At 35.9% G+C, this 21,190-nt stretch overlaps 1 protein-coding gene across 2 annotated transcripts; it reads left to right on the forward strand.

Moving 5' to 3' along the window:
* Positions 1-770: 770 nt before the first annotated feature.
* On the forward strand, positions 771-20,757 carry LOC107046885 (LIM/homeobox protein Awh). 2 transcript variants are annotated; one of them, XM_015269607.1, is made up of 6 exons: positions 771-1,038; positions 11,616-11,890; positions 16,238-16,455; positions 17,830-18,078; positions 19,291-19,384; positions 20,283-20,757. In XM_015269607.1, exons 1-6 carry the CDS (start codon positions 1,033-1,035, stop codon positions 20,416-20,418), a joined length of 978 nt encoding a protein of 325 aa, XP_015125093.1. In that variant the 5' UTR covers positions 771-1,032; the 3' UTR covers positions 20,419-20,757. The 2 variants fall into 2 exon arrangements, with proteins under 2 accessions (XP_015125093.1, XP_015125092.1); XM_015269606.1 differs by having other exon boundaries at positions 19,208-19,384; positions 20,283-20,417.
* Positions 20,758-21,190: the final 433 nt, after the last annotated feature.

Raw genomic sequence — 21,190 nt, forward strand, 5'->3', positions numbered from 1 at the left:
GGCAATACCCATGCAAAATAAAATAAACCGACAGCCCGAATGAACGAGGAAGAGCTATGCAGGCCCCGGAGTATACATACCCTCGATGAAGGTGGACCCAAAAAAGGATTCAGATTCTTATTTTCCCATAAATAATTTTAATGACGCGCCGCGGCAGTTCATATATATGAGGTAGAAGCCGCGCGCGGCACGAAGGTTGGGGGGATAGCTGTAGGCAGCCTTGTATTGTTATTTATTACTATCGTACGCATATTCGGACTCACCGCATACACCATCACAGCCACAGCGGATTTATCGTGCATACACACTGAGCCAAATGTTGCATGTGTTTTCGGACATTATCTTCCAATATTAACGTATGTATTTTACTATCGCCTATTGGATTAAATGTAACTCATGCAAAAACAATATTCCCTTCGGAGATTTAATCCGCGCTTGTTTATCTTTTTACCCCCGGGGGGGATATTCGATTTGTCGCGAGTATCGATTTTTCCACAGCTGTGTTTCAGCCCCTGAATTCATCGTTTTCCAGGTTTTTTTCTTTCATTTTTTTACCTTTTTTTTTTCAATTTCGTGGGTAAATCGCAAGGATAACGGCGGTGGTAGGCGGAGAAAGTGGAGGAGAGGCGTGATACGTCCGACCAATGGGAATGTTGGTGAGCAAAGAGGGGTTGCAAAGCCAGCCCATGTGGTACAAAGACCGTTTACGCCCAGGCGGAGATGACTACCAATGCATGTCCATTCAACTTCAACCTTACCATCAAACGATCCTGCGGATTAATCTCCTTGGGCCAACGTTAGCAGCGCGTCGCGAGCCATGGTTTATCGCCGGGCTCGCTCGCGGACTTGCTAATTTTTTATCGCTCGAATGCATTTAATATTGTGCGAAATTATGGTGCATCGGATCACAGCGGATTGTGCAATGCCTAGTTTGGGGATAAACTTGTGAATGGTTGCGGGAATTTTGTGCCGTTGGTGGGTGACTGATAGTGGGTGTGAGGATTCTGAAGTGAGTGATAAGGATAACGTGATATGAAGGTAAGGAGATATTTTATTTTTATGTTGCGGTAATGTTTTGATGCATGTTTGGAAGGTTTTTTAATCCTCGTAGGAGTGATTCTTGGGGATTAGCTTGTGGATTAGTTTAGTTAATTAGTCGGGAAATGGGAGATGAAGAATTTTTCATTGCGTTTGGGAATGAAGAAGGGATTTTTTATATTTGATGAAGTTTTTATATAATAAATAGTCGTTATTTAGATACACTGAGGGAAAAAATAGTTCTGCTGAAAAATTAGGTTTCCAGGAGTAATTCGGTAGCGAAGTGGTAAAGGGAAATTGGTCAATTTTGACTATTGACCAGTTTTTTATCAACATCTCGGAATCTAAGGGAGATAGCGAAATTTTCGTTATTACATTTGTTGTAGCACTCAATCGGCGCCACAAAAAAGGTAATAACAAAAATTTCGGTATCTCCCTTAGATTCCGAGATATTGAATGAAAACTAGTCAATAGTCAAAATTGACTTATCTCCTTTTATCACTTCGCTACTGAATTGTTCTCGTGAGACATTTACGTCTTTCGGGGAAATAGGATCGTTTCACAGAGAATTATGAGGCGCCGGTTTTATCCAGTGAATGTTAGTATGAACAATAGAATGTAATTGGAGAAATTAGAGATTCTTTACAGTATCTTCAAAACAACAGCTTTAGGAAAACATTGAAATTTTGTGGAGAGTTGTATGCGATCTGAGGGAGGAAAAATCATGAATTTCAAATGTCTCTGGAAATTAAATGAAATTTAAAATTTTTAGCAGCAACACATGAATATTTAGTACGAAACAGAATTTGCGATTAATTGAAAATTCAACAACATGTTCACATGAATTTCCTCCATTTTTACACTTTTAAAAGTTTTTGTCTAAATTTTCTGTGCCAAATTTCGGAAATTTTCATCGGGTTTAATTTCCACTGAAATTCCAGGAAATCTTGTCATTAAAAAATCAAATATTTCGTTGATTGTCGGTTCAAATGATCTGAAAATCAATAAAATTCAGGGAAAAATCAAAAATTCATGTCATTTTAGTTCTAAATGTTCATCCAATTGTGAAATTTCACTCTCACTCCCACTGAGAGCTCACGAATTTCCTTGAATTCTGCCTAAAACTTGAAATTTCGTAACCGTTTTTCCCCCAAATCCAAGTCAGTGTCACTTTTGTGAGAATTACCATCATATTTTCCACGAAATTTCAAAAAAATTCTAAGAATGTAGTACAGCTAGTTATAATTTTTTTCAATACCTGGGGAGTACTATAAACAAAGAAATAAAAATATTTAAATTCGCACGGATGCAGAAAAAAAGCGCAACATTACGATGAAAAAACCAACGAGTTGATGTAGTGCAGCATAGAATCAGAACTCTGCACCCTGCGTATAACTTGGGATCAGAAGGCTCATTGAGGAGGGCTTCGGAAAATACTCTGTGTGGGCGGCACTAAGTATTTTTGATCGCTAGCCTAAATGAGTATTTACGATTGTGCAATCGTTCGCAGCATGTTGTGTATGGAATCTGAGGGTTGGCGTGTTTTGAAGTGGCCTGAGAGTCTATCGCACAATATTTCAAGCCGTTATGCCCGTGTAAGGGTGTCAAACGGTCGTGCAAGCTTGGAATTATTAGTTATTGAATCCTCTAGAAATATTTCTGATGGTTCATTGCTTTCACATTTGTTTGAATTTTCAATAATTTTTTAAATTTATTCTCAAATTTTAATTCAAGAATATATATTGGCCGGAATTCCCCTGATTTTCATCAATTTTCTTGGAATAATTGAACTGAAATTTACAATTTTAACGACGAAATTCCTTGAAATTTCGGGGAAACCAAAATGTGATAAAAATTTCCAAAAAGTTTATCAGAAATTTCAACTAAAAATTTTAACAGAATGTAGATAACCTTGCCACCAAACGTTCACACTCTTCAATATTTCCCTCTCATCGTCCTTCACATTTATTTGAATTTTCAATAATTTTTTAAATTTATTCTCAAATTTTAATTCAAGAATATATATTGGCCGAAATTCCCCTGATTTTCATCAATTTTCACGGAATAATTGGACTGAAATTTACAATTTAAAGGACGAAATTCCTTGAAATTTCAGTGAAACCAAAATGTGTTAAAAATTTCCAAAAAGTGTATCAGAAATTTCAACTAAAAATTTTAACAGAGTGTAGATAAAGTCGTTCCGGATTCCCCAAATGCAACGAATAAATTTTTAATATCGTTATATGTATCACCCTTGCCACCAAACGTTCGCACCCTTCACTATTTCCCTCTCATTGTCCCAAAACCGTTGATCGGAGAATGCGTGTACCGATTCCGTGTTACAAATCTGTATTCTCGCCGGGAGCTATTCTCGAAAAAACAGAAATATGGCGCCCGCCAAATACTCGTTGACAATGGCTTAACATGAATACTTTGTGTGAAAACTCGTGAAAAGAAAAAAAGTGTCGAGAAGCCAACGAAAATCGGATAGCGGTCTAAATGGATTTCGAGTGGTCCAGGAGCCACTCAATTGGGGGTCCGAGCTATTGTTGTGCGCACATTGAAGATATTTCTCCTTTTTTTTATTATATTGAGTTTTGAGGATAAAGGCAGTGGGGAAAATTATACGAGTTCTGAGGAAATTCTTGACGGAGGCGTGTAGAACGGGCTCGTGCCTTTTTAACGACAACAGATGCTGCTGCATAGTGTGACATTTTTTCCAAGTCCCATGGTCATTTTGTCAAGTCTTTCACATAAAAATTATGACCATCATCATCGTGAGGATTCTTTTCAGAAGCTGATTGTGGTGTTTGATAAAGAGTACAAAGCGATTGAAGTGGTTCTTTAGTAGAAAACAACAGGGGATTTATCGTTTTCACAAAAATGTTATAATGTTTGTTGAGAGAATAATTTGACGAAAATGATAGACAGAAATTAAAATTTCTTGGAGAGTTAGTAGGGATTTTTAGGAGATCAATTTCAAATTGAATTTAGGAGGGAATTAATAGGGAAAATTGAATTTTCACTCAAAACGCAATGAAATTACAAATTTTTGTGCAGAGGGAAGACACGAATTCCGTAATTTACGTGGCGTTTTAAATTTAAAAAAATATGAATATTCAGGGCTAAATTTCACAAAATTTCTGATTACTTGAATATCAAAGAATATATTTCACTGAATTATTTTTTTACTGATTTTCATGGAATAATTGAACTGAAATTTATAGTTTTCATTAATTCTTTCATCAAATTGAGAGTTTTCAATGACGAAATTTGTTGAAATTTCCATCGAATTGTTACTTGTTGTGAAATTTCAGTAAAATTGTTATTCAATACAAATTTCTGAAAATTGTACCGTAAATTCGAAGCCCCCTTTTCCATTCAGGGACAGTTTAGTAGTAATTTTTAGGAGATCAATATTGAGTTCAATTCAGAAGGAAATCAATAACCTGGAAATTTCATCCAAAATTCAATGAAATCCCCAATTTTTGTGCAGAAGGAAGATAAGATTTCTTTAAATAAAATAAATTGATTTGGCTTTTTAATAAAAACCTGAATATTTCGAGCTAATCATCCCACGATTTCTGATTAGTGGAAAATCAAAGAATAAATTTCCCTCAATTTTGTTGTTTCTTGCTGATTTTCATCAAATAATTGAGCTGAAATTCATTGTCATTGATTCCTTCATCAAATTTTGCATTTTCAATGACGAAATTCCTCGAAATTTCAGTTGATAAATGAGCAGATCCACGACAAATCCCAAGCCAAAACAGTCGATGATGGCGATTTTTGTCTCATTGATAATTTTTAATGAAAATTTCAGATAAAAAAAAATAGTTTTTTGAGTAATTAACGATAAAAAAATGTTTTCTTGTATAAACCCCTTTAACCTAAAGATAATGCTATATATGATGTCTCATTTTGAAGGGTTTTTCATAGCCTTCGAGTGTGCCAAAAGGGCGATTTGATAGCTTGAAACCCCGCAGAAATATTAAGACCAAGATAGAAAACAATTTTCTTTACAAAAACTAGCCATTTTCAAAAAATCATAACTCTCTCGATTATCAATATTTTTCAATTTTCTTTTTTCAAAATTTTTGTCTAATCACCATCATCTCACAAAAAAATTGAGACAAAAATTCCAAATATCAAAGAATCTGCAACTTCAGTTAGCAATTGTTGACAGCTGTAAATTAGCTAAATTAATTAACTTCCTAATATGATGAATTTTCCAATCAACATTTTGTCGACGCCATTCAATTTCTGTCAAACTTCCCCCTCCATGTAAAGTGATTTGATTTCCTACTCAAGTTCTTGCGCAAAGCTTCTTCATTCGGTTCCACATTTCATCTCCCTCTTCAATTTGATCTCAAAAGTGACGTCTAAATCAACACATCTGATGTCAATATAATTCTCTTTTCCCTTCTATTACCCCGACACGAAAAATAAATTCAGAACTCTATGCGCGCACTTGAGGCATGAAAATACAACAACATTCTCAGCTCAACAACATTCAATCCTCATTTTCAATGGAGAAGGAGGCTCTCGGAGAAGTACCAAGGTGACTGTGCATCGTTTTGGGCGGATGAGAGGGGACATTACAGACAGTGACACGGACACGGATCTTCGGTTTCCCCACGGGACTTGTACAGGGCCCATAGAGAGTGGGCAACTGGACCCCCTGTTGATCTGGGGCTTTTGGCTTTGAAAGTCATACCTTATATCCCTCTCAAACTTCAAGAGGAAGGTATAAAGTCAATGGCTAGTATTGGAGAGGATACAGGAAAGGAAACCGAAACCACTTGAGAAATAAGAATGGATCCTTTCTGAGCAGTATGAATTCGTTTTGAATAGTGGCTTTTTTTCGATCCACTGAGAATACCTATGTAGTACTTTCTCTGAGTCGACCATCCGTGTCGAATAAGGGTAATAACATGCAGAAGTAGGGTGAAACGGGGTGAAAGACTTCATCTCTCTAGGTATTATCGGATTTTTGGGTAGGGAAAATAACACTTTAACTTTTTTGTAAAGGGGACACGGGAGAAATGTTCAGTAAAAATTACGGCACTCACACACGGAGAGAAATTTTTGATACAAATTATCAACGATTAGTCATCGTTTGCTCATTTCTATCCCAAAATTCACTAAAAATTAATATGTGATGATCACATTTTATTCTACGTTAGAGAAATTTTATCCTGACGCATAATAAATTTTACCCTTCCAGCCCAATAATTTTTATGTAGATAACATAAATTCTAGAACGATTGGTAAATTTTACTCTACCGGCACGCCAATTTTTCTTTTTATCACGATAAAATTTCTCTAACGTAGAATAAAATTTGATCATCATATATTAATTTTTACTAAATTTCGAGATAGAAATGAGGAAATACTGACTCATGACACACTTTTATAGAACAGTAGGATAATTGTTGTCAAAAATTTTTCTCCGTGCAATTCGCTCCAGCGATTACGGCGGAATCGACTCAGAAAATTTAAGTGACGGTATCGTAATTTTTCACAGGAGATTCAGGTCAACATTACTGAGCGCACGGAGAGAAATATTCAATAAAAATTACGAATCTTTTCCGTAATTCCGGAGCGAATGTGGTTGTAGGGAATTTTACGGAACTGTCATGGATTTTTTCTGGAGCATTCCGTCATTTTTATGTGAATCTCCTGTGGAAAATTACCATTCCGCCACTTAAATTTTCTGAGTCGATTCCGTAATCGGTGAGTAAAGTGTGAGTTCCGTAATTTTTACTGAACATTTCTCTCCGTGCGCTCTTGAAAAATTCCGTGATAGATAGAAGTTGCATGACAGTTCCGTAAAATTTCCGTGAAAGGTAAAAATAGAATAGAATTTAATTTTGAGTGAAATTTCAAGTTTTTTTAATTAATTCCCTCCTAAATTGAATTCGATATTGATCTCTAAACAATTACTACTAAACTATTAATGAATGGAAAAGGGGGCATGGGATTTCCGGTACAATTTGTCGAATTTTTCACTTTTTAACATAATTTTTTAGAAACAAAAAGCAAATGTTGTGAGTGTCATGAAAACATGAACGAAAAAAAAAATTAATTTCGCGTGAGGAATGTTCTAAAAATAAAAATCATCTTATTGTGTTTTCCTCCATGAAATCGGAAAGTAGAATTGAGAAGAAGTAAGAAGTATTCAAAAAGTCATTCTCGACGATGAATGGAACTCACTTCTTCAAGAGCGATCGTGTACAATATAGGATTATAACTTTGGTCTCGAATGAGAGAGCCGTTTGTAACCTGTTACGCGATTCACGGTCAGGCCACTTTTCACATCCAGACACATATTTCAAACTAATAGCCAAAACCTGCCTAATCCTGCAGTTTACGACGCAACTCTTCTGATCGGTATTATCGCTTGAGTAATATAGAATCTTCCTTTTGTGGAATGATATTTTGTAAATCAGGGAGACTTGTAACATATGGAAATGAACGGAATATGTTCTTTCCTGCAATTAACAACCAAGAAAGAAGTGTTTTAATTTTTTATTAATAGGATTTTGACTGGATACCAACAGAAATTCGAAGTTTTTATCTATTTTTTCATCAAATAGTAAATTCCAGACTAGATATCCTGAAAGTTTAGTGGAAACGGCAGTATTATACATTTTTGCATCAAATTTTCGGTATAATTATTGGAATTCTTTGTGAAATGACAGTTTGAATGATATTTCAACGAATTTATTTATTGAAAATTCACAAATTGATGCAAAAATCGATGAGAACTGTAAAATTTAGTTCAATTATTCCATGAAAATCGATAGAAGACTGGAGGATTCAAATGAATATATTCTGGAGTTTTCAATTAATTAGAAATTTAGCCTCATTGTATACTGAATGCTCATATTTTCATCGAAAATTCAACACAGAGAACAAAAATTCCGGTTTTTAGGATCTGAGGCGCTCTAGAATTCGGTTAAATTAACTTGGCGACTAAGAAATCCTAAAGTCAAATATGATTTTGTCCCTAAATTTCAAAAGTTCGATCTCTGAAGTTTGGGGTAATTCTAGTACACGAGTAAAAAACTTGTAAAAATTGGGGATAAATTCCAAAAAATTAAGGATCAATTCCAAAAAATTGCCAATATATCCATTTCGAAATAGTATGTTTCGATACAAGTGCGATGATTTGAAACACCCCGTCGCACGTGTATCCGAATTATATTTTTCATCACGCTGTGCGAAAAAGTAACTTTTTAGGCACGCTTCGCGTGTCTAAAACGTCCCTTTTCCACACATTGTGATGAAAAATATTGTTCGATACTCGTGGGAAAAGTGTTTTTCGGCTCGTGGGATTATATCACTCGCCTTCGGCTCGTGCTATAAACCTCCCACGAGCCAAAAAACTCTTTTCCGCACTCGTAACGAAATATACTATTTTGTTAGTGATGTTACGTTCAGTGAGTGCCGAACTGTGCCATGTTTCGTTTACTAGTAAATGAAAAGTCTTTTCGTTTACAAGTTTCGACTTTTCGTTTACTAGTAAACAAAAAAGCACTTTTCGACACGGGCTGAACGTAGCAGCAGTGACAAAATAGTATATTTCGTAACGAGTGCAAAAAACACTTTTCCCACGAGTATCGAACGATATTTTTCATCACAATGTGCGGAAAAGGGCCGTTTTAGGCACGCGAAGCGCGCCAAAAAAATCACTTTTTCGCACAACGTGATGAAAAAATTAAACTTCCTTTCTCTGTGAAGTAATTCAAGGAATTCTCATCACCCGGCTGCTCAAAATTTTGAAATTTCATTTGAAATTTTGCGATTTTCTTTTTAAAATCAAATTCAACATCCACTAAATTTGAAATGTGTTTAATTTGAAGATGAAATTTAATTTCCATTCGTCCCCGCACAGCAGAAAAGAATATCTGAATTTCACAAGTCGCTTGTAGACATTTTTCCGACACTAAAAAACGTCTGAATCAAATAAAAATTTGTCTGAATTTCAGACGAACAGGTGCCTAAACCTCTCAATTCATGTTTGAAATTCAAACAAATGTTCATTTTATTCAGACATTTTTTATTATCTGAAAAATGTCTACAAAGGGTATGAAAAATTTTCCTGCATAGGAGAATAATTTTTCCATCCATAGATGTGTTTGTTTTACCGAACGAATCGCAAAATATCCTCCACAGTTATTTTTTCATAGAATTACATTTTACGTCATCGTGCCACGATTTTCTAGTTAACAGTTATCCAACTTTTCTCTCCGTCAAAATTTCAGAACTGAAATTCAAAGAATCAAAATTTTCCATAAAGACCGCATCTTCTGCATGAAAGGAGTGCAGCGGAAGTGGATCCCTCATTTTTCACCAATTTTTACAGGCCCCGCGTTAGACATACATTACACAAGTGAAAAGGGGCATACACTCGAAGGGTGCAGAACATTCTGTGTTCACCTCGCGTTAAATCACTCGCAACACTTCTTACGTATATCCATTTATGCCAGACACGCCCCAGTCATCGTAGGCTGCGCAAGCGCATCATCCCGGAGGTTTAAAATGTAAGAGGGGTGCCGGGAGCCTCCTCCGGTCCATGAACATTGACGAATAATGGAAGAGTGACAATTTTGTGTAACAAGACCGCTAACACTGCCCAAAAGGGGCCCTGAATGAGGAGCCACTGCATGAGCCCTCTAATGCACACACAGGACACCTATACACACACACATACACATACACTTCCAATACGCATCCCGAACAGAAGGGGAGAGAGACCCCTTGTGTTGAATAAAGAATTAGAAGGATGTTTCATGATTGAAACGATTTGAAAATAAAGGACTCGGGGGTATGTAACACTGTAAGCTTAACTTACCAGTCACTGGTGGGGATGAATGACAACGACTGTAGTTGTATCGGTGGCTTTCCGCACAGCGGGATATCTCTTTTCGCTTGACCAGCTGCGCGCGACTTTATATACCTCAAGCCCATTCGATTTGTCACACAATCTGTAAAGTTGTAGATCTGCTGGAGTACTTCGGCGCGATGAGATTTTAGGCAATTTTTTATTTTTATTTTTATTTTTTTGAGCGATGGGGGAACCGTTGGCTCAAGTGGCGAGGGGAACGGGGGGAGTAGGTGTCGTAATTGATCGAGAGGTGAGCATCCATCATGGGTTGAATGAGGGAATGATGAGAATCGGATGGAGCGGTATGCGGCGGTCAAAGGGTTCGGGAGTTTTCAATTTCTAAGTTGTCAGCTCGCGATTTTTGTTTGAGAAAATTCATTGTCGATGTAAGTTTGGAATTGGAATGATTTTTAGAAAATTTTTTGGGTGGACAAAAAATAAGGAAATTAGAATTTCGCTGAGAATTTTTAGGATAATTCAGTCAGATTGCAAATTTTTGAGCGGCAGGGCGACGAGAATTCCCCAACTTTAACGAATTTTCAATTAATGGGAGATTTAAAAATCTATTCACCTGAATTTTCGTGATTTTTATTGATTTTTACGGAATAATTAAATCGAAGTTTAGAGTTTACATTCATTTTTCAGTGAAATTTTGAATTTTTTGTGATGAAATTTTCTGTAATTTTATTGGAACTAATGTAATGGAAATTTCTAAAAAAATATACCGGAAATTTCAAACAAACATTTTTCATTTCCCCCCCGATGAGGGCAAAATACACATTTCCCTCTCGCTTCGCGGGTAGAAAATCTAACTTTTAGCCTAGGCGAAAAAATACAGTTCTAACCACGAGAGGTAAATTAATTATAGAGGTAGATTAATTAATAATTAATAATCAGTAATTCTGCACGTGGGCACGACTCCATTATTTCCCCGCTAAGTTTCTTGGAAATTTCTAACAAGTTACATTTCCACAGAAATTTCAAGGAATTTTGTCATTGAAAATTCATAATTTCATGGTAAAATCCGTGGCAACTGCACATTTCAATTTAATTATTCCGGGGAAATTAATGAAACGTCAAGAAAATTTAGAGAAATCTCTTTTTAAATTCCAAGTTCCTCCGAATTTTCAGGGAATTCTTTCACAAATTTCTGGAATTCCCAGAATTTTGAGGGAATTTTTAATTCTCTGGAAATTCTGGGGAATTTGGCACTGAATTTTCAGTTTCACTTGAAAATTTATGTAAATTTCATGAAAAAAAAGGGACTTTATACTTGAATTTTCAGACAAACTTGAAATTCCATTGACGTTTTCCCCTTAAATCGAATTCCAAATCTTTCCACAAAATTCAGCTAAATTTTTTTAACACTATTCGACTCGGACGGCAATCCTGATTTTATCCCTCACTGCACAATCTACTATATCTGAATTTTCTCAATTTCCATTCATTGTCTCAAAATAATTGCGTTGAAATCTGCATTTTCATTCATTTTTCCATAAAATTATTCATTTTTAATTAGGAAATTTCTTGAAATTCGCCTGTAGAGGGCACAACGGTTTGAAATATTGTGCGATAGGATAGACACATGTCAATCTTCGAGTTTTTCGCATGCCGTTTAGGAAAAAAAGGCAAATGTCCATTTCACCCGAATCTATGTGTTAATTAAAATTATACAATTTCCCAGACAGAGGCCGAAGAGTTGGCGCCTGAGGGCGTATGTGAGGGTAATGGTGTGGCTAAAGCAACAACAACAACGACAATCGGCCAGGACGTGTCACCGGGTGTAATGGAGTGCGGTGGTTGTGGTGAACGGGTACGCGAAAGAACAGTCCTCTGCGTTGGCGGTAGAACATGGCACTCGAGGTGTCTCAGATGCTGTGCATGTGCACGGCCCCTGCACGATCAGCACTCGTGCTTCCTCAGGGGGATGAGACTTTATTGCCGGCACGACTATGCTCTGTAAGTTGTCATGATTCTTTTTAATCGCATTTTAATGAGATAATGAAAAAGATTAAAATAAGAAACGGAGGGGGGAATCCTCATTAGGGGGAATTCCAAATTTTTCATTATGGTGAACCCCTCTCACCCTTTCATCTTATCCACTCGTCCTATTTACTAAAGATGAGAGAAACGTGAAGTTGTTATGTATCGAAATGTCTCGAAATTGCCTGACCGCTAATCCTCAATTCTGATTGGTCAATGAGTCACGTGAAGTAGTCGCTGAAAAAAAATCTCGGTATTTTCAAGTTCTTCAAATGCCAAAAAATTTTTCTCCGTCGGATTGTTCATTTTTTCATGTGTGAAGTTTATCTTTAGATCAAAACCTATCTAAATTGCCTAATTGTTGATCATGAGCAAAAAAACAGTATTTCTAAATTTTTTTTAACTCACAAATTATTCTTCACTTCCCAAATTTTAATTTTTTCATATTTTTCATACACAAAAATGCTCAATTCTTGCTTCTCAGATTTTCATACATAAATTCTAAAGTCTACAAAATTCATAAAAATTCTCCGGTTTCCCAAATAATTCGAGAAAAATCTTTGAAGATCTACGGGTATCTGGAAAACTGAAATTTTCCGCAGAATTCAAAAATTTTTTTCAGTTTTCTAGGAAATTAATTCATAACCCTCCCCTGATTTTTCAACAATTACAGATTTTAATCAGATTATTCGAAGATTGAAAATTATTCATTGAGGTTTCACTCTTCATTCTCATAATTCTCTTTAAGTCATTATCAATATTTATAAAACATCTATGAGTATATGAAGTTTAATAAATTCGATTTCTTCATTTTCACAACGCGCGCGCATAAGCGCGCGCACAGGTCTAGTTGAAATAAAAATTCAAGAGACATGAGGGAACAACAATTATGCAATTTCAAATTTTTGCTCAAGAAAGTAACAAGAAGTTGAACAAAACCTAAATATTGTCTATCAAATTCCGCTGAATTTTACCGCTTAAAAATCCGAAAACACATTCACCTGCATTTTCCTGGTTTCCATAAATTTCCATGCAGTAAATGAACAGAAATTTACAGTTCCTCTTAATTCTCTCATCAATTCGCGAATTATCACTGGCAAAATTTCTCGAAATATTCGTCACTCGCTAAACATTCCCGAAAAGTCGATCAGAAATGTCATCCAAAAATTGTCAACAGTCCTGTAGGTAACATCGGACCCCCGAATGACATGTAATGCGTGAGGTCCTGAGGAATTCGCCACGTAATTTTTACATTTCCCTCCTCCGCGTGACGTACACTAGCCTATTTTATGCATGTCACCAGAATGTCCGAAGTATCTAATAGAATTATTTCCTTGAGTGACAGAAGGACCCCGTCATTTCTGATAATTTCCTCTCCGAGTCGTTTCAAAATTCAAATCCCCATTCCATATGTGTGGGTGTCGCATCAAACTCGGGAGGATTCGCCCACACGAACAATATTCAGCAAGACAATGACAAACGCTAAGAACTCGGCCCAGCGGATGATCAATTTTTTAAAATAGAATAAAGGAAATATGCTTTAACCATGAAGACCCACTCGTACACTGAGAGAAAAACGACAAAGTTCTCAAACAAGTCTTACTTGTGCCAAGAAAATATTTTTTTGAAAATGATCAAAAAAGGATTTTTTTGTGCCAAACATGCAGAGAGTGCGCCGGAATGAAAAATTTTTGTCGCTAAAATAGATTTAGTAGTTCAAAAAAAATTGCATTCTCTGTACACGCAAGAAATATCATTTCTAGCACTACTCCTTCGTTATTCGATACTCCCATATGTATTTTGCTCCCGAAAAATCTTTGTTTTATGTGGAACAAGGGATAGTAGTTTTTCGTTTCGATTGTCTAATAATTGCAGACAAGAAATGAACCCTTAAATGAAACAATAATGATATGATAGCAATCTTGTAACTTAGGGAAAAAATATTTGTTGATAAATTTTTCTCTATATCAGATATTTCCATCCTGAAAAGGCGCCGTCTGGTGTGAATTATCCGCTTCTTGAGCCAAATATTTCGTTGCTGTCGAAAGCAGAGCAATTATTCATGTTTGAGACTTTCAAATTCGAAACAAACAAATTCTTTTTTGGCAATTTTCAACTAGCGATTTTGTTGGCCCAAACAAGATTTGTTTGACAACATGTTTGTTTTTCTCTCAGGGTATGAATCGAGAAAAGCAAAATGTTCGGCGAGCGAAATGTGAAAAATAAAATGCGATGGGGGATAAAACGAAAGGGAGAAGGAGGCGAGAGGTATAATAAACGCGGTAGGTTGTATACCGAGTGACAGAAGTCCTCGGCTTGGTTGCAATCGGGGATGCACTTTCCGTGTTCATGAATATGATAATGGGCTAATGGCCGCTAGTTCGTTGTTTAATTACCAAGCCCACCAGCGGCTCAACCGCTCGTTTACCTCTCTTTTCCTCTGGCTATATTCTAAATGAGACAAAAATAAAATAAGGTATTGGCGGGAGAGACAGGCGCTCTACGGTAGTGCATAAAACTCGTCGAACCATTCATCTGTGGAGGAGATGCAACATATCGGTATACGTGCGTGCTAGCCCCTGTTGCTCGGAGGGCTCTACAAGCCAGGCCAGGCTACTGTTGACAACGGTGCAGTCTTTTTTTTCGATTTTTCGTTTTTTTTTTTTTCGATTTGACCAGCTCTATCTGTTCATAGACTATTGGAAATTTCGGGGAATTTGGGTAATAGTTGCGTGGGGATTTTTAATTTTTTGGATTTGGATTCAGTTTAAGATGAAATCGTCATTCGATGTAATTTTATGGAGAGCGGGATTGAATTTCAGTAGCGAAGTGGTAAACCGGGTCAAGTCGATTTCGCCTTTCGGTCAGTTTTCGTTGAATATCTCGGAGCCTAAAGGGAGTAGCAAAATTTTTCTCATTACCTTTTTTGTAGAGTCAATTGAGGGTCATAACAAAGGTAGTGACAAAAATTTTTCTATCTCTTTTAGATTCCGAGATATTCGTGAAAAACTGGCCAATAGTCAATGATAATTTGATTTAGGAAAAAAGAAATAAATTTTGGATTTCATAGCGGCAACGAGACGAGGATTCTCCAACCTACTTTAACTCTTAAGGATATTCAAGTATCTTTTACAGTTTGGTACAGACCACACTATAGATTTAACCATTTTTAATCAGCAAGTTTGTGAAGTAAATTGCTTAAGAAAATTTTTAAAAAATCGTGAATATTCAGCGTCATTTAAATTACATTTTGCACTGAATTATTATCGTTTCAAACATAAAAGAATAATAATTCAATTTAATTCATTCATTGTTTATAAATTATAGAGAATGCTCGCAATTTTCAAAAATTGCACTTTTTAAATTATTTCATCAATCTTCCTCCAAAAGTAAACGTTCTATTTTTTTTCAGATTTTTAAAATGTTTTCTAACGGTTCAATATCGAAATTCAAATTCAGACCTGCAAAGTTTAAATAATAAAATCATTGGAAAATGTCCGGTAACTTAGGATCAAATGGGGCTCAAATGAAAGCTCTGATTTTTAACTACAAACGTAGAAAAACATTTCAGGAGAAAAAAAAATAGCCAAAGTACTTGGATATCCTTAAGAGGAGACTGCGTTGAAATTTGAAAGTTGCAGGGGGTTGTCTCTATCATACAGATGATTTTGGTGCCTATTGTTTACACTCAAAAAATGAGAAAAATCAAGTTTCAATTTTTTGCAATGATGACATGTGGCTGAACAGACATAAAATCTTTAAGTCCCGTTATCAGTATTTTTGATCGATTGACTTGAATTTTGGTTTCCACGCACATGATATAATGACAAAAAAAGTACTAAACTGCATAGTACGGCTAGTTAGAATTTTTGTCAACAACTGGATAATATTATAAACATTATCTGTAAAAAAAACGTGGGGACAATCGTAAAAAAACTTGAACCATTTTACTGAATTGATAAACATTTTCAATAAGCCCATCGAAAAATTCCTCCAAAAATTGTGACCAGTGTTGCAATATCAATACATATTTATAAACTAATACATATAATATATTCAATGAAGAACGATAATTACCGGTGGATCCCCAACTATCGTTATTTAATCCCTGTGCGATCAACATGTATTGAAGATTGACTAATCAAATATGTATCAGTGCGACGGTTCAAACCACCCAGTCAGCGATTTATCTCCCACGGTTAATTACATTCTGCCTTTGAATATATTAATCTCAAATATAAGACTATTTTCGCCCGATGGAGCCGATGAATTTATCACCAATTCCCCAAGTTTATTATCTTTTTCCTGTTTCGCATGTTGTAGGGCGTTTGGTGCTAAATGCGCTAAATGCGGGAGGAGTGTGAGCGCTGGTGATTGGGTTAGAAGAGCAAGGGAGAGGGTCTACCACTTGGCATGTTTTGCTTGCGACGCGTGTTCACGTCAACTCTCGACTGGTGAACAATTCGCTCTGCTTGATGCCCGATTACTATGCAAGGCCCACTATCTTGATGTCGTTGAGGGCAACAACACCTCGTCTGATGGTGAGATCTCTCACGCTTTGATGGGCTATTAATTGAATGGTGTATATTCACTGAAAGAAAAAATTAATTCTGCGGAAAAATTACATGCTCGACGCAGGAGAATTGAATTGAATTTTATTTTGTCATGTTGAATGCCTCTGTGAATTTTTTCACGTTAGAAATTTATACGGATTTCGGGTAAATACATTAGTTCTGTAGGGGATTATGTGAGGCTCCAGTGTACAGGGTGTCCCAAAACGATCTGATATGTCGTGAGGGTAGCGCGGGGGGTTATTTGGAGACGAAAAACTCTGATGAAACTTTTGTCTCCGGCGCTTTGTTTACAAGTTATCAAGAAAAAAGGACAGTCAATGAAACGCTATTCCCCGATAGAGAGATCATACCCCCTTTCCCATTCAAGGCGGAGGGGTGAGGGCATTGAATGGCCAATCGATTCCAATCAATTTCATTTCTTGATATCGAATGAGAGTGGAGATATGAATTTTTTACGTTGACTCTGATTTTTAAGGTTACATTGCGTTTAGGAACCAAATGACTCTGACGCCGCGTTGAAATTCATTGCGGGTTTTCTCCCCCGGGTATGATGATAGAAGAACAATTTTCTTCAGATCATTGTGCATTAAATACCCAATCGATTGCCATCATTTTCGTTCCTTCAGCCGAAAGGAGAGAGGACATGAATTTTCCAAAAAAAGGTGATTTCCTGTGAATTTTTGCTTTGTTGACGAATCACTCCTTAAGCCTAGATTGGTCACCCTATAAGGGAAACCCCGCCACGCGTCGTATTTCTTTAATTACAATTGACTGGCTAACCGGAAAAATTGAAAAAAAATTGACTTTGTCAATTGAAGTGTCTAAAAAATTATAGTAGTTTTTAGAACAACATATTTCCCAAAATTCCTAAAGAAAACAAATCATTTCGAGCAGTTGAAGTATTTTTTCCCATTTTGAATGAAATTGTCCATGAAGCGACGTTGCCGGAAACTCGTTAAACGCGCCCGGGCAGTGTAGAGTGAATTCGGCAACGCTGAAGCCTAAATAACACCCCGGGGAATCCTCGCGGGTGTGACCAATCGGAGGGTCGCATTCGGTGACCAGACTAGGGTTAGCGATGCGCCGGAGACAAAAATTTCATTAGAGTTTTCGTTAGACTTTCATGAAATAGACTTTCATTAGCCTTTCAGTAAATTTCTTACTTTAGGAATATCTCTAATGATCATGACAAAAATTGAATTTTTGTGAAAGATCGTAACCATCCTTGCATCAAGTCGATTAATTTCCCTCGCGTAACTCTTATTCTCACGTGGAACATATAATTTTTCGGTCGAACTAATTTTTTCTCCCAGTGTTGTTGAGAATCTGTATTTCACGCAGAAGGTGGCGACTCGGAGAGCGGACATAAGGGTGGAAATAAAGCGAAGAGAGTGAGAACGACGTTCACTGAGGAACAGTTGTCCGTTCTTCAGGCGAACTTTCAGTTGGACAGCAATCCCGATGGTCAGGATTTAGAGAGGATAGCGCATGTTACGGGACTGAGTAAAAGGGTTACTCAGGTTTGGTTCCAAAATTCTAGAGCGAGACAGAAAAAACATTTACACACGGGGAAGATGAAGGGTCAACATAGTAAGAATATTTTTTTAGAGAAGGTTATGTGAAAAATGATGAGGACGAATCGAAACCGAGTTGAATAATTTGGACGGCTTTTGGTCTGAGATATCCACTTTGGTATGCCTAGTGAGGATAGGACGATAGGCCAAATACGCTCAAAATGCGCTCACTGTTTTTCTAATTCTTTTAAGAATTAAGTTCTCTGTAGACTTTGAACATTTATAGTTGTCGAAATTGGAGGGGTAATCGATACTTATACTCGAAAAAATCGATAGCACGTCTTTTCAATTACGATGTTGGTGTTTCAACTACGACAGATCAACTGATTTCATTTAAATCATTACATTTTCAGTAATTAACCAAAATTTTTCCATTTTTATTTCATTTTTTTGTTTGCTTTTTAGCAGACAACGTAATCCAACTCAATTCAACAACTTAACTGACCCATCAATAATTAATGTGATATAACAACGATTTTTTCTTTCAATTAATAATTGCTGAAAATCCATAGTTTATTAATAATTTAATGTTGATAATTTATTTTGAATTTTAAATATAATTCTCAATTAACTTTTTTTTTACTATCTTTTGATTTTTTGTGGACGCACAATTCAATAAATAATGCTGAACAAAAAAACAATGATTGCTTTAATGGATAACTCAATACACACATAAATAAAAATCAATGAAATACCGTTTGATCGTTGAGGTGTTACGAAATTTTGGCATAAATTTTCTGAGAACATCATTTATTTGTGCTGTATTGATTCAAGTTTCAGTAGTTGAAATGTCGTTAATTGAAAGATCGCCCCGTTGAGAACACATGGATTCGAAAAAATCCGTTAAGAATCATTGCAGTTTTCATCCGTACGTCATCCATGGCTGTCCTCTCTTTTTATCATTAAATGAATAATTGTTTTTTATTTATGAATGAATTGAACCAAAAGCAAATTTGTCAACTGAGGATTTCTCTAGAATTTTTCTGCACTTGCATCCATAGGTATTGATAAATATCCCCTTATGGGAGTAATCCAGACCGAAAAAAGGTGAATCAAACCATCCTGATTGATCCTCATTGTTTTTCATGTGTTGACATTGAAATTGCAATAGATGTATGAATGTATTTATTCCCCTGTTAATTTAGCACATCAGTCGCCACCAAATTCTACAGCGTCACCTGGTGATTTTGGACGGCACATAAATCTGCATTTGACATATTCCTTTCAGCACCAACAACACCACCAGCAGAATCAGGGACATCAGACCCAATTAAGCCCGGCGGCGTGCAAAAGCCCAACTCCCTCTATCTACCACAATCATGGTAAATCGAACATTCAACTTCTCAATTATTGAACACTATTAAAAAAAAAAGAAATTCCTTGGATAGGCGACTGGTAATTTTTAGGAGAGTGCTGTTGAGTTCGATTTAGTCCAAATTTATGAGCAGCAGAAAGATGAGAATTCCCAAAATTAGTTGAATTGTCAATCAAAACTTGACTATTTAGTAATAAATTACGTTGAATTGTTGGTTAATTGAAAATTCAGAAATGTATTTACCCGAATTGTCCTCATTTGTATCAAATTTCATGGAATAATTGAACTCGACATTAGAGCTTTCATTAATTGTTCATAAAATGTTGAATTTTCAATCATGGAATTTTATAGAATTTCAATCTAACAGTCACTTGATGAAAGTTTCTAAGAAGTATACCGCAAATTGACTGGATACTCAGTACCAAATTCCACTAAATTTCTCATTAGTAATGAATTTAGGAAGGTATTTACCTGAATTTTCTTCATTTGTATCAATTTTCATCGAATAATTGAACTCAAATTTAAAGCTTTCTTTGATTTTCCATGAAATGTCAAATTTTTAATCATGAAATTCCTTGGAATTTCAATGCAACAATCATTTATGATGAAATTTGCCACAGGTGTACCGGGAATTTAATTAATATTCAGTACCAAATTCCGCTGAATTCATTATTAACTGTAAATTCAAGAATGTACTTACCTGAATTTTTTGTCTATCTATTAGTTTTCATGAAATAATTGAACTGAAATTCGCTATTTAAAACTTCAATGATGAAATTCCTTGAATGTGATCAATTTCGAGAATCGTTCGGTAAATTTCACCAAAAAATTTTCAACAGTGAATATCTTTCAACTTTGAGTATCAAATTTCCCAATGGAATGAATCACTATCCTTATTGTTTCAGGTTCAGAACAGTCCATGGACGAATTGTCTCAGGACTCCATGATGCTCACGATGCCAAACGAAGTGTGAACCCTTCATCAAACCTCTGTTGTAAATATACTCTCAGTATTTCCTCTAAATTAAAGTTTCGGCGCTGATGAGGAGCTTTGGTGTGTAATTAAGGATCTCCCAAACGTATCCGGACTTCCAAGTGATATTCGCCGAAAGCTCAGAGAGACTTGTGTGAAAATGCCCCGCAGTAATAACCGTTTTTACGGTGCGACCGCTGAGTAATATTCGAGAAATAGATTTCTAACAGACTCATCAAATTATGCTTGTGCTTAGTTCTCTCTGTAATCAAAATACGTGTACGTAGATGAATTTTAAAATTGGCAAGCACAAAAAACCAGTGTTGAGGTGAGCCGAAAGTTGTCACTATTTTTTTTTTAATATTTCAATGGTCTTCACGTCGGGCCGCCAGTGAAATCCAGGTGAGAGTTATTACTCTAGATAACACTGTCATGTAAATATTGTAAACTAATTAGTTATCGAAATATACACTGCACTTATCTTGTGTCTAAAGTTGAAAATAGAGACTCCTTATCCTCAATTATTTGTTTTATTCACTTGGGGGTTTGTACAAAAATAACGTAAAGGTGAGTATTAACAGTGGGTGTAATCATTTTTATTTGTAATAGTACGATTTTTTATTTTATAACATTGTAAATTTTGGGGAGACAAATGATGATTTGAACAGGAGAAAATACATTTACAAATACAAGCGTTCCTTCTGTCAATTTTATTGACACTGCGATAATCTTTTCCCAATTAAAAACAATTTTCTGAATTTATTTCGAGATACGCGGTAGCGTATGGACCAAGTAAATAGTATTTGCGTCGGCATAAATCATGAGATCTCGAAGACTGGGT

Source organism: Diachasma alloeum, unplaced genomic scaffold, assembly GCF_001412515.2.
Source record: "Diachasma alloeum isolate Michigan unplaced genomic scaffold, Dall2.0 Dall_scaffold_03061, whole genome shotgun sequence".
Taxonomy (NCBI): domain Eukaryota; kingdom Metazoa; phylum Arthropoda; class Insecta; order Hymenoptera; family Braconidae; genus Diachasma; species Diachasma alloeum.